Source organism: Haliotis rufescens, unplaced genomic scaffold (genome assembly GCF_023055435.1).
Source record: "Haliotis rufescens isolate VD_foot unplaced genomic scaffold, xgHalRufe1.0.p SCAF_6, whole genome shotgun sequence".
NCBI lineage: Eukaryota > Metazoa > Mollusca > Gastropoda > Lepetellida > Haliotidae > Haliotis > Haliotis rufescens.
Genome location: NW_025964334.1, coordinates 50241104 through 50261326, shown reverse-complemented (window position 1 = coordinate 50261326; position 20223 = coordinate 50241104). Strand labels below are relative to the sequence as shown.

General features: G+C 38.0%; 1 protein-coding gene across 2 annotated transcripts; it reads left to right on the top strand.

Moving 5' to 3' along the window:
- The first annotated feature begins 2943 nt into the window (after nt 1-2943).
- LOC124112157 lies at nt 2944-18040 on the top strand. Of its 2 annotated transcripts, XM_046472146.2 has the most exons (6): nt 2944-3105; nt 5160-5259; nt 10071-10198; nt 10922-10994; nt 12261-12385; nt 17545-18040. In XM_046472146.2, the coding sequence occupies exons 1-6, from the start codon at nt 3072-3074 to the stop codon at nt 17616-17618; spliced, it is 534 nt and encodes a 177-aa protein (XP_046328102.1). In that variant the 5' UTR covers nt 2944-3071; the 3' UTR covers nt 17619-18040. The 2 variants fall into 2 exon arrangements, with proteins under 2 accessions (XP_046328102.1, XP_048242221.1); XM_048386264.1 differs by lacking the exons at nt 2944-3105; nt 5160-5259 and adding an exon at nt 8067-8215.
- The last annotated feature ends 2183 nt before the right edge of the window (nt 18041-20223 follow it).

Here is a 20223-nt window from a genome sequence, read left to right as displayed (position 1 = left end):
TTATTTCATATCATGTGTCGAGAGAAATATCATGTTTCTCTCGACACATGATATATCCTATTTATTATATACTTTTTGTGTAGTTGTCTACCAGAAAATTAAATCATTTCATAACAAATGTTAAACATTGAAACGTAAATTCTCCCTATCTAACACACAGGGTCGGTTTACCACCCCTTGTATTTGCGACTTAAAAAGTAGTTTCGTGTTTGCAAAACCTTAAAAATATAAACAAAAGTATTTAAGGTATATTTATGGTCACGAAAATACTTTATCATACATTTGGACATGATTATAAACAAAATCAACTTTAACAAAAAATATCCTCAAAAACTAGGAGACGCTGTTGGAAGCGAAAGAATACACGCTGGTCAAGTAACAAAAATGGCGCTTTGCGAAACGAACAGTTTTGACTGACAGTTAAATAAGAAATTTACAGTTTATAAGGAAACATTTTCGAGAGAATAACAAACGGCAAGACGTGATATTAACTTCATAAACGACTGTCTATCATTATGTTGCCTTGTCAATGTGGAACTAGCGTGAAAAGGACGTCAACAGTTTGTGTACGGGCTAGTCACTTACGACAAAGGGAGACAATTTAAGGGGAGGTTACTCTTGTATGAAAATAGTTTCGTGAAAGTGTCATGTTCACTGCAGTGAAAATATCAATAGTTATGTTCACTGCAGTGAAATATCAAGTGTTATGTTCACTACAATGAAAATTTCACTTTTCTCAACTTCGGAAAACTCAGTCTTTCACACTGAAGTATATAAAGACATATTATGTAAGGTTAAGGCACGCTGGCGGAGGATAGTAGGTGTATAGGTGACGATGCTCAACAAGCTGGATCCCTGAGTTCACGCTGAAACACAGGTTGCCTGACGTTTCACGTTGTGGTCAGTGGCTGGGAACCCGGTGAGGTGAGATGGTCGTCAAGGGATTCAAACTACTTTGAGTCTGTCTGACAGGCAGCTTGGGTTGTACCTCATAACAAAGATAAATTCAGTTTTCCAATATTTAGATTTCTCTCTGTGAAGCAACAGTCTTCATACCCGTTACCACTCGCCCCTTTTCATCATTCGGCTTATCACGATGGGTCACGAATGGATGTTTGCAATGAAGATGTATTGAGATACGACCGGAGCTGCAAAAAGCATAACCATTATATGTAAGCATCACGACATTAATTGTTTGGTCATAGAACTTGGTACAGTGACACATCAAATAAGGCTTGTGTATTAACTGTGGAAAAAATCTGTCAAAGCCACACATCAATACCATCAACTGTTGGCTTGACCTAAAGAAATGTCCATTTCTCTTTTGTACTGGATTCCCAAACTCCTTCAAAATCCGTACAAAGAGAGATATATTGCTCGGTCCAGCTAAGTACGACGAAATCCATGCCAGAAAGATCACCACCCTTAATACAACCAAGGAAGGGCTTTCTGTATATTCACAAAAAAATATTTGAGAAAGGTACAATTCATAGCATGTGGATTCTCTTAACTCAAAGGATTTTCTTGAAGTTTAGCAATCTCATGAACCACATTCAATCATGTAAAAACATTTGATTTTTCAGCTATATTGACCATTATCCCACTGCAAACTTGATAAACTTCATTCCTCGATCCAGGAGGCATTTGTCACGTGGTGACCATAAGTTTAGGGGGATTTGTCAAAAAACAAAACAACGTCAGTTGAAGCTTAAGATGAAAACAATATCTGAAATTGACACAATCCATGTGGAATTTTGAATTTTGGAACAGGACATTGAGGCAAGAACTAGGCCATTCCATGGGCACCAACTGAGCTCCAAAATTACATTTTTGAGAAATGTATTTTATCTAGTGATATTTTTAAAGAGGGACTTTGTTCCCAGTCCAGGCGTAAATGTTTTAATTTAAAAAAGGCCAAAAGCGATTGCATTTTTTACTGCGTCTGAGGTATTTTAAACTTGATAATATATACGCTCTCTGTTTTATAGAACGTTCATTCAAAGCAGTTTAGTTTTTAATGTTTACTGCTGGTATGCGAGCCTGTCTGTTCAAAATAACACTAAAATACATAAGACAGCGAGCGAAATTTCAGGTACACAATTTCAACACATCGGAGAGATGTATGAGCAGCAATTGTCAAAAAGACGTGTAAGATACTCAATGACAGCACTCATATACTTCATTCCGAATATTAGTTCCTACCTTATGGCCGCCGACTGCCTGTTCCGATGCTGAAAACAAACAGGGCCCGGAAACCATTCACACCAGCCAGTATTAGTCTGTTTATGTTTATCTGTTTAATATTGTTAAAAAGATCGCTGTACACAAATCTCATCCTGTCATTATCCCTTTTATTAAAGTTTACTATTGCATATACTTTAAAACATATACTTTAAAACATATACTTTAAAACACCATTCCTTATCGTCACCCGTTCAATTTTCTACATGTTTTACTCGTGGTTATATTAGTGTTTTATTTGTATAATATATAATGAATTATCTTATTTTATAATTATAACTTAAATTATATTTACCAGGACTTCCAAGTTGAGACTCGTCCCGTTTAATTGCCTGTCTATCTGTACTGAAAATGACGTGCCCAGAGGCTACAGGTTCATTGACAATGTACCTTCAGTGCAAGAATTGTATATGCCTATTAATTACGCTGCAATAACTCGAAGGAATGCATATCAAGAAGTAATTCATTTGTTGATATCTTTCACCCTCAAAATTAATTAGTACATTCTTGAAACCAGCTTGTCGAGTTATAAACCTACATGCAAAGTATGAGTCATTCATACTCACCTACCCAATAAAAATAACAAATCATTAAACAAACACACCTGAAGACATGTCTCCTCATGTACTTCATCACAAAAGACTTATTTAAGTATGGCAAAGCGACCCTTATTATTAACATATTAAATCAAGGGATGAAAGTAAGAGTTATCATCATACCAAGCAACGTCAACTGTTTGATTAATATCATAGATCACCTTCTTCATAGATATATTGTATAAGTGACATGAACATTCTATCCTGTGGTTAAGTCAGCGTCTGAACACCAACATGGGTATAGCTGGCGTGGTGTTGCTTGTTTTCGGTAAGTAGATCTATAACATGTTTTATTTGATTGTATCATATATAAATTCTTATACACATATACATAAGAGAGAGAGAGAGAGAGAGAGAGAGAGAGAGAGAGAGAGAGAGAGAGAGAGAGAGAGAGAGGGAGAGAGAGAGAGAGAGAGAGAGAGAGAGAGTGAACTTTCGTGTAATACCTTTTTTATGATATGAGTGAATAGTGAACATGAAATGACTCGAAAACAAGTCAGATACAAGGGCTCTTCACGATTTTCATAAAATTGGTATTACACGGGAGCGAGTTTAGTATTTTATTTATTACTTATCGTTTATACTTCTTTTTATAAATTGTCAAGAATAATATTATTATAGGCAGACATATACGCGATCCATAGCATAATCCAATTGAGTTTGCAGAATAATAATATATTGTTTGATATAAAGTATTTCATGATTATAATCGCTCGTGCCCCATGTTTGTAAGCCTAGGACACCGTGTTAGTTAGCCTAGTATCCCGTGTTTGTAAGCCCCAGCACTCAATGTTTGTTAGCTCTTTTAACCCGTGTTTGTAAGCCCTAGTATCCCATGTTCATAATCCGTCTTGGCCCTATAACCTCACGTTTGTAGCCCCATTACCTCATTAGTACCCAATGTTTGGAGGATCTAGTGTCCAACGTTTGGAGGGCCTAGAAACCAATGTTTGGAAGATCTAGTACCCAATGTTTTAAGGACCTGGTACCCAATGTTTGGTTGACTTCATACCTGCTGTTTGGAGGACGTAGTGCCCAATGTTTGGAGGACCTAGTACCCAATGTTTCGAACACCCACTACCAAATATTTGGAGGACCTAGTACACAATGTTTGGATGATCTAGTCCCCAATATTTGGTGGACTTAGTACCTAATGTTTAAAACACCCAGTACCCAATGTAGGGATGATCTAGTCCCCAATGTTTAGAACACCCAGTACCGAATGATTGATGAACCTCATACCAAATGTTTGGAAGACCTCATACGCAACGTTTGAAGGACCTAGTACCCAATGTTTGGAGGATCTACTGTCCGATGTTTGGAGGACCTAGTACCCAATGTTTGGAGAACCTAATATTTGATGGCCCTAGTACCAAATGTTTGGCAGACTTAGTGCCAAATGTTTGGAGGATCTGGTGTCCAATGTTTGGTGGACCTATTACCCAATGTTTGAAAGAGTGAATGAGTATGGTTTTACGCCGCTTTTAGCAATATTCCAGCAATATCACACATTGTACACATGTCGGGAATCGAACCCGGGTTTTCGGTGTGACGAGCGAACGCTTTACCCACCAGGCTACCCGACCGCCCTGTTTGAAAGTCCTGGTACCCAATGCTTGGAGGACCTCGTACCCAATGCTTGGAGGACTTAGTACCCAAACCTTTAGCTAAAACTAGTAACTGAAAGATTGTGACGGCCCGACTGTGACATGCTGCATAATAAGAATGAGTCTGTTAATCGTGAATGTATTAATACACTGCGGCCATCTTAAAAGTTAATACAATGCTTCAAAGGTAATGTCATTCACAAACTTTTTTAGTTTTTGATCTTCCTTCCACATTTTGTAAAAAACTGAACAGTGATACACTGATACAGTACGTGGACTTTACAGGCAAGAATTTATTGTATGGAAAGATGTACATTTTTTGAAAACCATGTACCACAATTGTATTGACATGACATGTATATATAAATGCTGTACCTGCTGAGATGAATAAAGAGGGAAAAAAACAAAAACAATTAAAAAAAACCCCCAAAGAACAAACAAACAAACAAAAAAACAAATATTGATATCGGTTATCGAGGAGACAGTGTTGAAAACCAAACCAAATGTGAATCTGCCAGTTTCTACAGAAATAACGCATCGTGAATACTTCCAAGTATCTTTTCCCACTTCCTGGTGCTGCTTCGAGTTCAGAACATATCCGGGCAGGTCGAATGCCAGGGTGGGTCAACCACTGGTTGCTCCGTTAAAGTTCACAGGTCTCGGCGATCTTGGCAATACACTATGTCATTCACCCCACACGCATCCCATGTTGCAGGGCTTGTGGGAGGCACATCAGCGGCGTCGTGCGATGTATGTTTCACCACCTACGACCAGACGGTGTCGTCATCAAGTCCCAGTGATGAACAGAAATGCATGTACGTCCTCTTTAAATAATCAGGATATGATCAGTGTTGTAGCAGTGTTTTGGCAGGGTACAAGTAGGGAACGAGCAGTGTTTAAGCAGTGTGTAAGCAATGTAAAAGCAGTATAAAAGCCGTGTATAAACAGTATATAAGCAGTGTGTAAGCCATGTATACGCAGTGTATATGCAGTGTACAAGCAGTGTATAAGCAGTATATAAGCAATGAATAAACAATGTACAGGCAGTATATAAGCAGTATATGAGCAGTGTATAAGCAGTATATAAGCAGTGTATCAGCAGTGTATAAGCAGTATCTAAGCAATGTATAAACAATGTATAGGCAGTATATAAGCAGTATATAAGCAGTATATGAGCAGAATATAAGCAATGTATAAACAATGTATAGGAAGTATAAAAGCAGTATATAAGCAGTGTATGAGAAGTGTATAAGCAGTATATAAGCAGTGTATAAGCAGTGTATAAGCAGTTTATAAGCAGTGTATAAGCAGTATATAAGCAGTATATAAGCAGTGTATAAGCAGTAGAGAAGCAGTGTATAAGCAGTGTATAAGCAGTGTATAAGCAGTATATAAGCATTATATGAGCAGTATATAGGCAGTGTATAAGCAGTGTATAAGCAGTATATAAGCAGTGTATAAGCAGTATATAAGCGGTATATAAGCAGTATATAAACAGTGTATAAGGAGTATATAAGCGGTGTATAAGCGGTATATAAGCAGTGTACAAGCAGTATATAAGCAGTTTATATGGAGTATATATGGAGTGTATAAGCAGTAGAGAAGCCCTGTATAAGCAGTGTATAAGCAGTGTATAAGCAGTATATAAGCAGTATATGAGCAGTATATGAGCAGTATATAAGCAGTGTATAAGCAGTGTATAAGCAGTATATAAGCAGTGTATAAGCAGTATATAAGCAGTGTATAAGCAGTATATAAGCAGTGTATAAGCAGTATATAAGCAGTGTATAAGCAGTATATAAGCAGTATATAAACAGTGTATAAGCAGTATATAAGCAGTATATAAACAGTGTATAAGGAGTATATAAGCGGTGTATAAGCGGTATATAAGCAGTGTACAAGCAGTATATAAGCAGTGTATATGGAGTATATAAGCAGTGTATAAGCAGTGTATAAGGAGTATATAAGCAGTGTATAAGCAGTGTATAAGCAGTATATAAGCAGTATAGGAGCAGTATATAAGCAGTGTATAAGCGGTATATAAGCAGTGTATAAGCAGTGTATAAGCAGTATATAAGCAGTGTATAAGCAGTATATAAGCAGTGTATAAGCGGTATATAAGCAGTGTATAGACAGTCTATAAGCAGTATATAAGCAGCATATAAGTAGTATATAGTATTACCCATGTTCATAATCCGTCTTGGCCCTATAACCTCACGTTTGTAGCCCCATTACCTCATTAGTACCCAATGTTTGGAGGATCTAGTGTCCAACGTTTGGAGGGCCTAGAAACCAATGTTTGGAAGATCTAGTACCCAATGTTTTAAGGACCTGGTACCCAATGTTTGGTTGACTTCATACCTGCTGTTTGGAGGACGTAGTGCCCAATGTTTGGAGGACCTAGTACCCAATGTTTCGAACACCCACTACCAAATATTTGGAGGACCTAGTACACAATGTTTGGGTGATCTAGTCCCCAATATTTGGTGGACTTAGTACCTAATGTTTAAAACACCCAGTACCCAATGTAGGGATGATCTAGTCCCCAATGTTTAGAACACCCAGTACCGAATGATTGATGAACCTCATACCAAATGTTTGGAAGACCTCATACGCAACGTTTGAAGGACCTAGTACCCAATGTTTGGAGGATCTACTGTCCGATGTTTGGAGGACCTAGTACCCAATGTTTGGAGAACCTAATATTTGATGGCCCTAGTACCAAATGTTTGGCAGACTTAGTGCCAAATGTTTGGAGGATCTGGTGTCCAATGTTTGGTGGACCTATTACCCAATGTTTGAAAGAGTGAATGAGTATGGTTTTACGCCGCTTTTAGCAATATTCCAGCAATATCACACATTGTACACATGTCGGGAATCGAACCCGGGTTTTCGGTGTGACGAGCGAACGCTTTACCCACCAGGCTACCCGACCGCCCTGTTTGAAAGTCCTGGTACCCAATGCTTGGAGGACCTCGTACCCAATGCTTGGAGGACTTAGTACCCAAACCTTTAGCTAAAACTAGTAACTGAAAGATTGTGACGGCCCGACTGTGACATGCTGCATAATAAGAATGAGTCTGTTAATCGTGAATGTATTAATACACTGCGGCCATCTTAAAAGTTAATACAATGCTTCAAAGGTAATGTCATTCACAAACTTTTTTAGTTTTTGATCTTCCTTCCACATTTTGTAAAAAACTGAACAGTGATACACTGATACAGTACGTGGACTTTACAGGCAAGAATTTATTGTATGGAAAGATGTACATTTTTTGAAAACCATGTACCACAATTGTATTGACATGACATGTATATATAAATGCTGTACCTGCTGAGATGAATAAAGAGGGAAAAAAACAAAAACAATTAAAAAAAACCCCCAAAGAACAAACAAACAAACAAAAAAACAAATATTGATATCGGTTATCGAGGAGACAGTGTTGAAAACCAAACCAAATGTGAATCTGCCAGTTTCTACAGAAATAACGCATCGTGAATACTTCCAAGTATCTTTTCCCACTTCCTGGTGCTGCTTCGAGTTCAGAACATATCCGGGCAGGTCGAATGCCAGGGTGGGTCAACCACTGGTTGCTCCGTTAAAGTTCACAGGTCTCGGCGATCTTGGCAATACACTATGTCATTCACCCCACACGCATCCCATGTTGCAGGGCTTGTGGGAGGCACATCAGCGGCGTCGTGCGATGTATGTTTCACCACCTACGACCAGACGGTGTCGTCATCAAGTCCCAGTGATGAACAGAAATGCATGTACGTCCTCTTTAAATAATCAGGATATGATCAGTGTTGTAGCAGTGTTTTGGCAGGGTACAAGTAGGGAACGAGCAGTGTTTAAGCAGTGTGTAAGCAATGTAAAAGCAGTATAAAAGCCGTGTATAAACAGTATATAAGCAGTGTGTAAGCCATGTATACGCAGTGTATATGCAGTGTACAAGCAGTGTATAAGCAGTATATAAGCAATGAATAAACAATGTACAGGCAGTATATAAGCAGTATATGAGCAGTGTATAAGCAGTATATAAGCAGTGTATCAGCAGTGTATAAGCAGTATCTAAGCAATGTATAAACAATGTATAGGCAGTATATAAGCAGTATATAAGCAGTATATGAGCAGAATATAAGCAATGTATAAACGATGTATAGGAAGTATAAAAGCAGTATATAAGCAGTGTATGAGAAGTGTATAAGCAGTATATAAGCAGTGTATAAGCAGTGTATAAGCAGTTTATAAGCAGTGTATAAGCAGTATATAAGCAGTATATAAGCAGTGTATAAGCAGTAGAGAAGCAGTGTATAAGCAGTGTATAAGCAGTTTATAAGCAGTATATAAGCATTATATGAGCAGTATATAGGCAGTGTATAAGCAGTGTATAAGCAGTATATAAGCAGTGTATAAGCAGTATATAAGCGGTATATAAGCAGTATATAAACAGTGTATAAGGAGTATATAAGCGGTGTATAAGCGGTATATAAGCAGTGTACAAGCAGTATATAAGCAGTTTATATGGAGTATATATGGAGTGTATAAGCAGTAGAGAAGCCCTGTATAAGCAGTGTATAAGCAGTGTATAAGCAGTATATAAGCAGTATATGAGCAGTATATGAGCAGTATATAAGCAATGTATAAGCAGTGTATAAGCAGTATATAAGCAGTGTATAAGCAGTATATAAGCAGTGTATAAACAGTATATAAGCAGTGTATAAGCAGTATATAAGCAGTGTATAAGCAGTATATAAGCAGTATATAAACAGTGTATAAGCAGTATATAAGCAGTATATAAACAGTGTATAAGGAGTATATAAGCGGTGTATAAGCGGTATATAAGCAGTGTACAAGCAGTATATAAGCAGTGTATATGGAGTATATAAGCAGTGTATAAGCAGTGTATAAGGAGTATATAAGCAGTGTATAAGCAGTGTATAAGCAGTATATAAGCAGTATAGGAGCAGTATATAAGCAGTGTATAAGCGGTATATAAGCAGTGTATAAGCAGTGTATAAGCAGTATATAAGCAGTGTATAAGCAGTATATAAGCAGTGTATAAGCGGTATATAAGCAGTGTATAGACAGTCTATAAGCAGTATATAAGCAGCATATAAGTAGTATATACGCTGTATATAAGCAGTATATACGCAGTGTATAAGCGGTATATAAGCAGTATATAAGCAGTGTATAAGCAGTATATAAGAGTGTATAAGCAGTATATAAGCGGTATATAAGCAGTGTATAAGGAGTATATAAGCAGTGTTTAAGCGGTCTATAAGCAGTGTATAAGCAGTGTATAAGCAGTATATAAGCGGTATATAAGCAGTGTATAAGCAGTGTATAAGCGGTATATAAGCAGTGTATAAGCAGTGTTTAAGCAGTGTATAAGCAGTGTATAAGCAGTATATAAGCAGTGTATAAGCAGTGTATAAGCGGTATATAAGCAGTGTATAAGCAGTGTATAAGCAGTATAAAAGCAGTATGTAAGCAGTGTGTAAGCAGTGTATAAGCAGTGTATAAGCAGTATATAAGCAGTGTATAAGCAGTGTTTAAGCAGTGTATAAGCGGTATATAACGAGCTCAACTGTAGTCTTCATGCTCCCCACTACGTTATTTCAGTGCGGCCAAGGAGTATATCCGGTGCTTGGTGCAGGCAGAAGGCTCCGGGTGTGACAAAAGATCGAGTAGGCTAAAAACTGCAATCATTGAAGTACAGAGAGTCGACGGAATATCCGGAAAGACTTGCCGTAAGTCTATACCAAAGTTACAACCCCCTGGGTGTAGTGTAAGACGATGAGGAAACAATCCTTGCCCTTATCTGGGAAATAACATATTTCAGTACACAAATTATTATACAGTTTATTCGGTTACGCTGATAACTGTAAACGTCGACATTTTTTTCAGTCTGCAATCTTCCTAAACAATCTGAGGGGTAGGGGATGATGGCGTGGGGTAGTGTTTAGTTCAAGCTAGGATATTGTTTTATCAAAGCTTAAACAACTTTGTTTCTGTTTCATAGACCTTTGGCTATAATATCAAAATCTTTTCCCATTACCCCATAAGATCATAAGATCATATTACAGACAATCCCCGTCAGGACCCGGGTAATAATATCTCCCCTGTATCTTATTCTTATCCGAGACCCGTGAAGATCCGGGGTAGAATAGGTCTTCAGCAACCCATGCTTTCCGTAAAAGGCGACTATGCTTGTCGTAAAAGGCGACTAATGGGATCGGGTGGTCAGGCTCGCTGACTTGGTTGATGCATGTCATCGTATCCCAATAGCGTAGATCGATGCTCATGATGGCAATCACTGGATTGTCTGGCCCAGACTCGATTATTTACAGACCGCGGTCATATAGCTTGACTATTGCTGAGTGCGGCGTTAAACAACAAACAAACAAACAAAAACGTAACATCCGAACCGAAATGATCTTTGGGAATTGCTGAACAAATATTTTGTGTTTCAGTACTGACGGACACTTGTCAATGCCAGGTGAACTTTTATCGCTCAAATGTCGTCGGCCACTTGAATCATTGCTAGTAAGTCCTTTACTGAATATCAGTGGTATTGATAAGTTTGTATGGGAAGACGTAACCACGGTAACGAGATGTGGATTATGTTGTTGTAAAGCAAACCGAAAAGACTGATAAATCAAGATTAAAAACGGATGTAATTTGATAACTAGTTAGTTGGTTTAAAGGCATTTTTTGATTCGGTTGGTATGTCCAGATAGGCATAAGACCGACATACGGTGGCACATAAGGGACATGAGTCTATTTTTCAATATTTTGATATTTCACTTACTGTTATCGTAACCTTTTGCAAATAAACACGATTTGTCATACAAATATATGTGATAAATCATGTATGAAGAAGATATTGAATCGCTGAAAAGTGAAGCGAAAATGTCAAAAACTAATATGAAAATGTCAACAACAAAAAACAAACGAAAAGGTCAAAAACTAAAATGAAATTGTCAAAAACAAAAACGAAAATGTCAAAAACAAAAGCGAAAATGTCAAAAACTAAAATGAATATACAGAAAACTATTTCCACCGCGGTGAATACTATTTCCACTGGTGGGAATATTATCACCGCGGTGGAAATAGTTTTATGTTTTTTCATTTTAGTTTTTGACATTTTCGCTCCATGTCCCTTATCTACGGTGGCCCATAAGGGACATGGAGTCTGTTTTTCCATATTTTAATATTTCACTTACTTTTATCGTTTCCTTTTGCAAATTAACACGTTTTGTCTAACAAATATGTGATAAATCATGTGTAAAGAAGATATTGAATCGCTGAAAAGTGAAATAAAATGTCAAAAACTAAAATGAAAATGTCAAAAAACAAAAACGAAAATGTCAAAAACTAAAATGAAAATGTCAAAAACAAACGCGAAAATGTCAAAAACTAAAATGAAAATACAGAAAACTATTTCCACCGCGGTGATAATATTTCTAACGCGGTGATAATATTTACACCGCGGTGGAAATAGTTTTCTGTATTTTCATTTTAGTTTTTGACATTTTCGCTTATGTTTTTGACATTTTCGTTTTGGTTTTTGACATTTCCATTTTAGTTTTTGACATTTTCGCTTCACATTTCAGCAACTCAATAGCTACTTGAAAGTACATTTTCCATGTTTTCAGTTGTTTTTATACATGATTTATCACATATTTGTATGACAAATCGTGTTAATTTGCAAAAGGTTACGATAACAGTACGTGAAATATCAAAATATGGATAAACAGACTCCATGTCCCTTATGGGCCACCGTACCGACATGCTATATTGCTGTTGTAGTGCCAGCGTTGTGCAAAACCTGTGTGCCATTACTGCCAAGGACACGTCCTGTGATGATATCACCACTAACGAGGTGTTCACAGTGTCAACAGCAGAGACCTGGGTGAACGCCTGCAGGAATACAGGTGAGAATCATGTTGAACATCCAAAATACAGTGGGCGAGTGAAGAGAAAATCATATTGAACATCCACTAAAATGGGTGGGCGAGTGAGGAGAAAATCATATTGAACATCCAAAATAATGAGTGGGCGAGTGAGGTGAGAACCATATTGAACATCCAAAATACCATGAGTGGGCGAGTGAGGTGAGAACCATATTGAACATCCAAAATAATGAGCGGGCGAGTGAGATGAGAACCATATTGAACATCCAAAATAATGAGTGGGCGAGTGAGGTGAGAACCATATTGAACATCCAAAATAATGAGTGGGCGAGTGAGGTGAGAACCATATTGAACATCCGAAATAATGAGTGGGCGAGTGAGGTGAGAACCATATTGAACATCTAAAATACTATGAGTGGGCGAGTGAGGAGAAAATCATATTGAACATCCAAAATAATGAGTGGACAAGTGAGGAGAAAATCATATTGAACATCCAAAATAATGAGTGGACGAGCGAGGTGAAAATCATATTGAACATCCACTAAAATGTGTGGGCGAGTAAGGAGAAAATCATATTGACAATCCAAATTAATGAGTGGGCGAGTGAGGTGAGAATCATATTGAACATCCAAAATACTATGAGTGGGTGAGTGAGGAGAAAATCATATTGAACATCTAAAATAATGAGTGGGTGAGTGAGGAGAAAATCATATTGAACATCCTAAATAATGAGTGGGCGAGTGAGGTGAGAATCATATTGAACATCTAAAATACTATGAGTGGGCGAGTGAGGTGAGAACCATATTGAACATCCAAAATAATGAGTGGGCGAGTGATATGAGAACCATATTGAACATCCAAAATAATGAGCGGGCGAGTGAGATGAGAACCATATTGAACATCCAAAATAATGAGTGGGCGAGTGAGGTGAGAACCATATTGAACATCCAAAATAATGAGTGGGCGAGTGAGGTGAGAACCATATTGAACATCCAAAATAATGAGTTGGCGAGTGAGGTGAGAACCATATTGAACATCCAAAATAATGAGCGGGCGAGTGAGGTGAGAACCATATTGAACATCCAAAATACTATGAGTGGGTGAGTGAGGAGAAAATCATATTGAACATCTAAAATAATGAGTGGGCGAGTGAGGAAAAAATCATATTGAACATCCAGAATAATGAGTTGGCGAGTGAGGTGAGAACCATATTGAACATCCAAAATAATGAGCGGGCGAGTGAGGTGAGAACCATATTGAACATCCAAAATAATGAGTGGGCGAGTGAGGTGAGAATCATATTGAACATCTAAAATACTATGAGTGGGCGAGTGAGGAGAAAATCATATTGAACATCCAAAATAATGAGTGGGCGAGTGAAGAGAAAATCATATTGAACATCCAAAATAATGAGTGGGCGAGTGAGGTGAGAATCATATTGAACATCTAAAATACTATGAGTGGGCGAGTGAGGAGAAAATCATATTGAACATCCAAAATAATGAGTGGACAAGTGAGGAGAAAATCATATTGAACATCCAAAATAATGAGTGGACGAGCGAGGTGAAAATCATATTGAACATCCACTAAAATGTGTGGGCGAGTAAGGAGAAAATCATATTGACAATCCAAAATAATGAGTGGGCGAGTGAGGTGAGAATCATATTGAACATCCAAAATACTATGAGTGGGTGAGTGAGGAGAAAATCATATTGAACATCTAAAATAATGAGTGGGCGAGTGAGGAGAAAATCATATTGAACATCCTAAATAATGAGTGGGCGAGTGAGGTGAGAACCATATTGAACATCCAAAATAATGAGTGGGCGAGTGAGGTGAGAACCATATTGAACATCCAAAATAATGAGTGGGCGAGTGAGGTGAGAACCATATTGAACATCCAAAATAATGAGTGGGCGAGTGAGGTGAGAACCATATTGAACATCCAAAATAATGAGTGGGCGAGTGAGATGAGAACCATATTGAACATCCAAAATACTATGAGTGGGTGAGTGAGGAGAAAATCATATTGAACATCTAAAATAATGAGTGGGCGAGTGAAGAGAAAATCATATTGAACATCCAGAATAATGAGTTGGCGAGTGAGGTGAGAACCATATTGAACATCCAAAATAATGAGCGGGCGAGTGAGGTGAGAACCATATTGAACATCCAAAATAATGAGTGGGCGAGTGAGGTGAGAATCATATTGAACATCTAAAATACTATGAGTGGGCGAGTGAGGAGAAAATCATATTGAACATCCAAAATAATGAGTGGACAAGTGAGGAGAAAATCATATTGAACATCCAAAATAATGAGTGGACGAGCGAGGTGAAAATCATATTGAACATCCACTAAAATGTGTGGGCGAGTAAGGAGAAAATCATATTGACAATCCAAAAAAATATGAGTGGGCGAGTGATACGAGAATCATATTGAACATCCAAAATAATGAGTGGGCGAGTGAGGTGAGAACCATATTGAACATCCAAAATAATGAGTGGGCGAGTGAGGTGAGAACCATATTGAACATCCAAAATAATGAGTGGGCGAGTGATATGAGAACCATATTGAACATCCAAAATAATGAGCGGGCGAGTGAGATGAGAACCATATTGAACATCCAAAATAATGAGTGGGCGAGTGAGGTGAGAACCATATTGAACATCCAAAATAATGAGTGGGCGAGTGAGGTGAGAACCATATTGAACATCCAAAATAATGAGTGGGCGAGTGAGGTGAGAACCATATTGAACATCCAAAATACTATGAGTGGGTGAGTGAGGAGAAAATCATATTGAACATCTAAAATAATGAGTGGGCGAGTGTAGAAAAAATCATATTGAACATCCAGAATAATGAGTTGGCGAGTGAGGTGAGAACCATATTGAACATCCAAAATAATGAGTGGGCGAGTGAGGTGAGAACCATATTGAACATCCAAAATAATGAGTGGGCGAGTGAGGTGAGAATCATATTGAACATCTAAAATACTATGAGTGGGCGAGTGAGGAGAAAATCATATTGACAATCCAAAATAATGAGTGGGCGAGTGAGGTGAGAATCATATTGATCATCCAAAATAATGAGTGGGCGAGTGTGATGAGAACCATATTGGACATCCAAAAAAATATGAGTGGGCGAGTGAGACGAGAATCATATTGAACATCCTAAATAATGAGTGGGCGAGTGAGGTGAGAACCATATTGAACATCCAAAATAATGAGTGGGCGAGTGAGGTGAGAACCATATTGAACATCCGAAATAATGAGTGGGCGAGTGAGGTGAGAACCATATTGAACATCCAAAATAATGAGTGGGCGAGTGAGGTGAGAACCATATTGAACATCCAAAATAATGAGTTGGCGAGTGAGGTGAGAACCATATTGAACATCCAAAATAATGAGCGGGCGAGTGAGGTGAGAACCATATTGAACATCCAAAATAATGAGTGGGTGAGTGAGGAGAAAATCATATTGAACATCCAAAATAATGAGTGGGCGAGTGAGGAAAAAATCATATTGAACATCCAAAATAATGAGTTGGCGAGTGAGGTGAGAACCATATTGAACATCCAAAATAATGAGCGGGCGAGTGAGGTGAGAACCATATTGAACATCCAAAATAATGAGTGGGCGAGTGAGGTGAGAATCATATTGAACATCTAAAATACTATGAGTGGGCGAGTGAGGAGAAAATCATATTGAACATCCAAAATAATGAGTGGGCGAGTGAAGAGAAAATCATATTGAACATCCAAAATAATGAGTGGGCGAGTGAGGTGAGAATCATATTGAACATCTAAAATACTATGAGTGGGCGAGTGAGGAGAAAATCATATTGAACATCTAAAATAATGAGTGGGCAAGTGAGGAGAAAATCATATTGAACATCCAGAATAATGAGTGGGCGAGTGAGATGAGAACCATATTGAACATCCAAAATAATGAGTGGGCGAGTGAGGTGAGAACGATATTGAACATCCAAAATAATGAGTGGGCGAGTGAGATGAGAACCATATTGAACATCTAAAATAATGAGTGGGCGAGTGAGGAGAAAATTATATTGAACATCCAAAATAATGAGTGGGCGAGTGAGGTGAGAACCATATTGAACATCCAAAATAATGAGCGGGCGAGTGAGGTGAGAACCATATTGAATATCCAAAATAATGAGCGGGCGAGTGAGGTGAGAACCATATTGAACATCCAAAATAATGAGTGGGCAAGTGAGGAGACAATCATATTGAACATCCAAAATACAAAAAAGAGTTGGCGTTTGAGTGGAGTGATAGATAGAATGGGCGAGAGAGGTGGGAATCCTATTGAATATCCAAAGTACAGTGAGTCAATACATGTCATGATGTCCTGTCATGATGTCACCCGACAGTGTGACATGTACATGTATTGTACACACACGGGAATGTCTGAACCACGCAACCTTTCAAACGACACAATGGGTATCATTACATACAAAGACGTAGCTCGATGATCGCTGTTACAGGTCGCGTTTTAACAACCTTGAAAGTGTTAGCGCATAAGCTATTGAAAAAGCTTATAGAAAGAATTGTTCAAGGTCATCAACACTTCTGAAATTATATATCTAGTTGGGTACAGGCATGTCTTAGTCCCATGCATTGTTTGAAGAATATAGTATGAATAGTACTTGACTCAAGTGTACAAACCACCCGTGAACATCGGGGCTAGAATATAGGTCTTCAGCAACCCTTGCTTGGCGTAAAAGGCGACTATGCTTGTCGTAAGAGGCGACTAATGGGATCGGGTGGTCAGGCTCGCTGACTTAGTTGATGCATGTCATCGTATCTCAATTGCATATATTGATGCTCATGATGTCAATCACTGGATTGTCTAGTTCAGACTCGATTATTTACAGACAGCCCTCATAAAGAAACGGGTTAATTACTTACTGGTCTTCAGTAACCCATGCTTGTCGTAAGTGGCGACTAACGAGATCGGTTTGTCAGGTTCGCTGACTTGGCTGAAGCATATCATCGTATCCCACTTGCATATGTTGATGCTCATGATATCAATCACTGGATAGTCTGGTACATGCTCGATTATATACAGACAGCCGCCAAATAACTGAAATAGAGCTGCGTGAAATAACAAACAAACTCAAACACCAAACACAAACCTTGTCAAACTGTTTGTTTTCAGGCTCAGTTACAGTCCAGTCAGTAATGACTGTCGCCGTGATGACAATCCTGGCAGCACTACAGCGACTACAATAGAACAACACCGACTGGTCAGACTGGTCATATTCTAAGAGAATGTCAAAATGAAAAATATTGTTTTTCGCGATGTGTTGAGGTGGGGCCGGTTGTTTGGCAGAGTTATCTTGGCTCGTATGAAGAAATATACATATAGAATATAGCATCATTGACGCGGTGCTTCTTGTTTAAGATCACAGAGATTTTGACTAGATTTGCATATAATACAATTCTTGTTCGTATTTCTTTTATACCAACACCGGGTCTAATTATGGTGTTTCAGTGGAATAAGGTCGTAAGGTATTTATTTGTGCATGTACGTCGATTTCCCGGGGATCATAATCAAATCTTGTTTCGTTAAAATATATCATGGTAAGTGCAATAAATACGTTTTACATAGCTACAGTTACATGGTAGTCTTTGCAAAGCATACGTAGGGCACAACGTATTGACTCGAGAAAAAAAGGAAACCGCAATAATATGCTTTTTCATTCGTGTGGGACGATGGAAACGCCGACAGATAATTTGTTCTGATTTAAGAAAAAAGATGCTGTTCATTATGTAAATGCTATAGAAACACTTCAAGCAAGTGGTGAAGAGTTATTGTTATACCCCCGTTTACGAAGTAAATCGGGGGTATGTAGTGTTCCGTCCGTCCGTCCTCCGTCCGAGCTTTTGTACGGCCCATAACTTTTTAACCATGCACCCTAGCTTCACCAAACTTGCTACATACATTTACCACGATGAGTACTTGTGACTTTTGCTAGTTTGAAGATTCTGAACTTTTTAATTTTTGCCGTTTCCATGGAAACATTAGAAACTTAAACTTTAGGGTGGGTGTTTTGTACGGCCCATATCTTTTTAACCATGCACCCTAGCTTCACCAAACGTGCTACACCCATTTACCACAATGAGTACTTGTGCCTTTTGCTAGTTTGAAGATTGTGAATTTTATAATTATTGGCGTTTCCATGGACACAGTAAGAAACTTAAACTTTTAGGGTTGGTGTTTTGTACGGCCCATATCTTTTTAACTATGCATCCTAGCTTCATCAAGCTTGCTACACACATTTACCACAATGAGTACTTGTGCCTTTTGCTAGTTTGAAGATTCTGAATTTTTTTATATTGGCCGTTTCCATAGAATCATGGTGAAACATAAATTTTGGGAGGAGTTCTTGTACGATCCATGTTTACAATATTATGTATCCTAGCTTCAGCAAATTTGCTACATTAACCACTATGATTGTTTTTTTATCTTTTATAAGATTCTGAAAGTTTTCTCTTTTTCTGTTTTCATGGAAACATGATGGAATTTAGAAAGTTTGATGACTGGTTTTGCATAGCTCATGGGGTTACAAAGGAAAGGGCAGTTCCTCTGACTTAAAGCAACAGGTATATGTCATTAATTATCAAACTATTTACTATTTGTTGTTGACCAGCGGGGATAACGGGGATATGTGAGCTTGCTCACTTTCATTCTTGTTGTAAATCTTTAATACCGATTTTTTTCCTGAAACTCGAGTTCGCGATGTCCTCACATTTTTTAATCAGTGTTTAGCAAAAGTTTAAATTTGGTTTTGATTAAACTGTTTATATCCCTATTATAGTTCTTATTTGTAACATGTCGTAACGATGTATGTTCCCGTGTTTATTCAGGTGAAGAATTGATTTGCCTTTGCATGTGTTTGTGACGGGTGCCACCGGTGGGGCTCGATACGCTCACCTCTTCGCGAACACCTGGTATCATCACTATTGATTGTGATGTATAAACACATACTCATCATATAGTCAAATCAACTGTGCCTTTGGCAGATATATTTTATGAATATGGAAAATGATTTGTCGCTTTTATGTTAATAAAACAGGACATATGTAAATTGTAAAATTGTAAAGTTGTGAATATAGAAAATAAATCATCAATATTAATGCGAGTCTTAGCTGTGTGTTTATATAAGTAAGAATTCCCCAGTTAGTTCAATGCGTATTAGATCAATCTATCATCTGAAAATATGCCATTATAACTTATCCTTTCGTTATAATGTGTCTTGTAAAGGTATCGATTACAAAATCAAAAGGAAAATACTTTCGTAGACGGTGATCAGTCGAACGAACAAAAATCTTCGGGGGTTTGTACGGTTCGTACGGTCTTCACCAGACGCCTGTTGAGTCAGCCAATTGTACACAGAAGTCTTCATGTAAACATCCCACACATTGCTACAGACGCTGCACGTGGCCGGTCAGGACAATGACTCGTTGGGAAAACTTCTGCCATAGGAATCAATATAATATTCCGAATTTCCAGAAAATAATCTAGGAATGGTAATAAAATATTCATGTAGTAATAAGGACGGTTCGAAGTGGGTCAGCTAATTTATTAGAAAGTGGTGCTGTCTTGTAATCAATTGCTACAGTCGATGGAGCCGTTCGGATGGTACATCTATAATTCAGGGCTAGAGCTTTAGAAAAAAATGAACGTAAGATAGTATTGTACGGGGCGTTTCCCTTGAGATGGACCTGGAAATACGATTGCCTATTTCCTTGGAAGTTGTATGCCATAGACCCTTGTACAATGTGATAACATAGTGATAGTGGTTACTACTATGGACAAAATGAACGCTTTGTT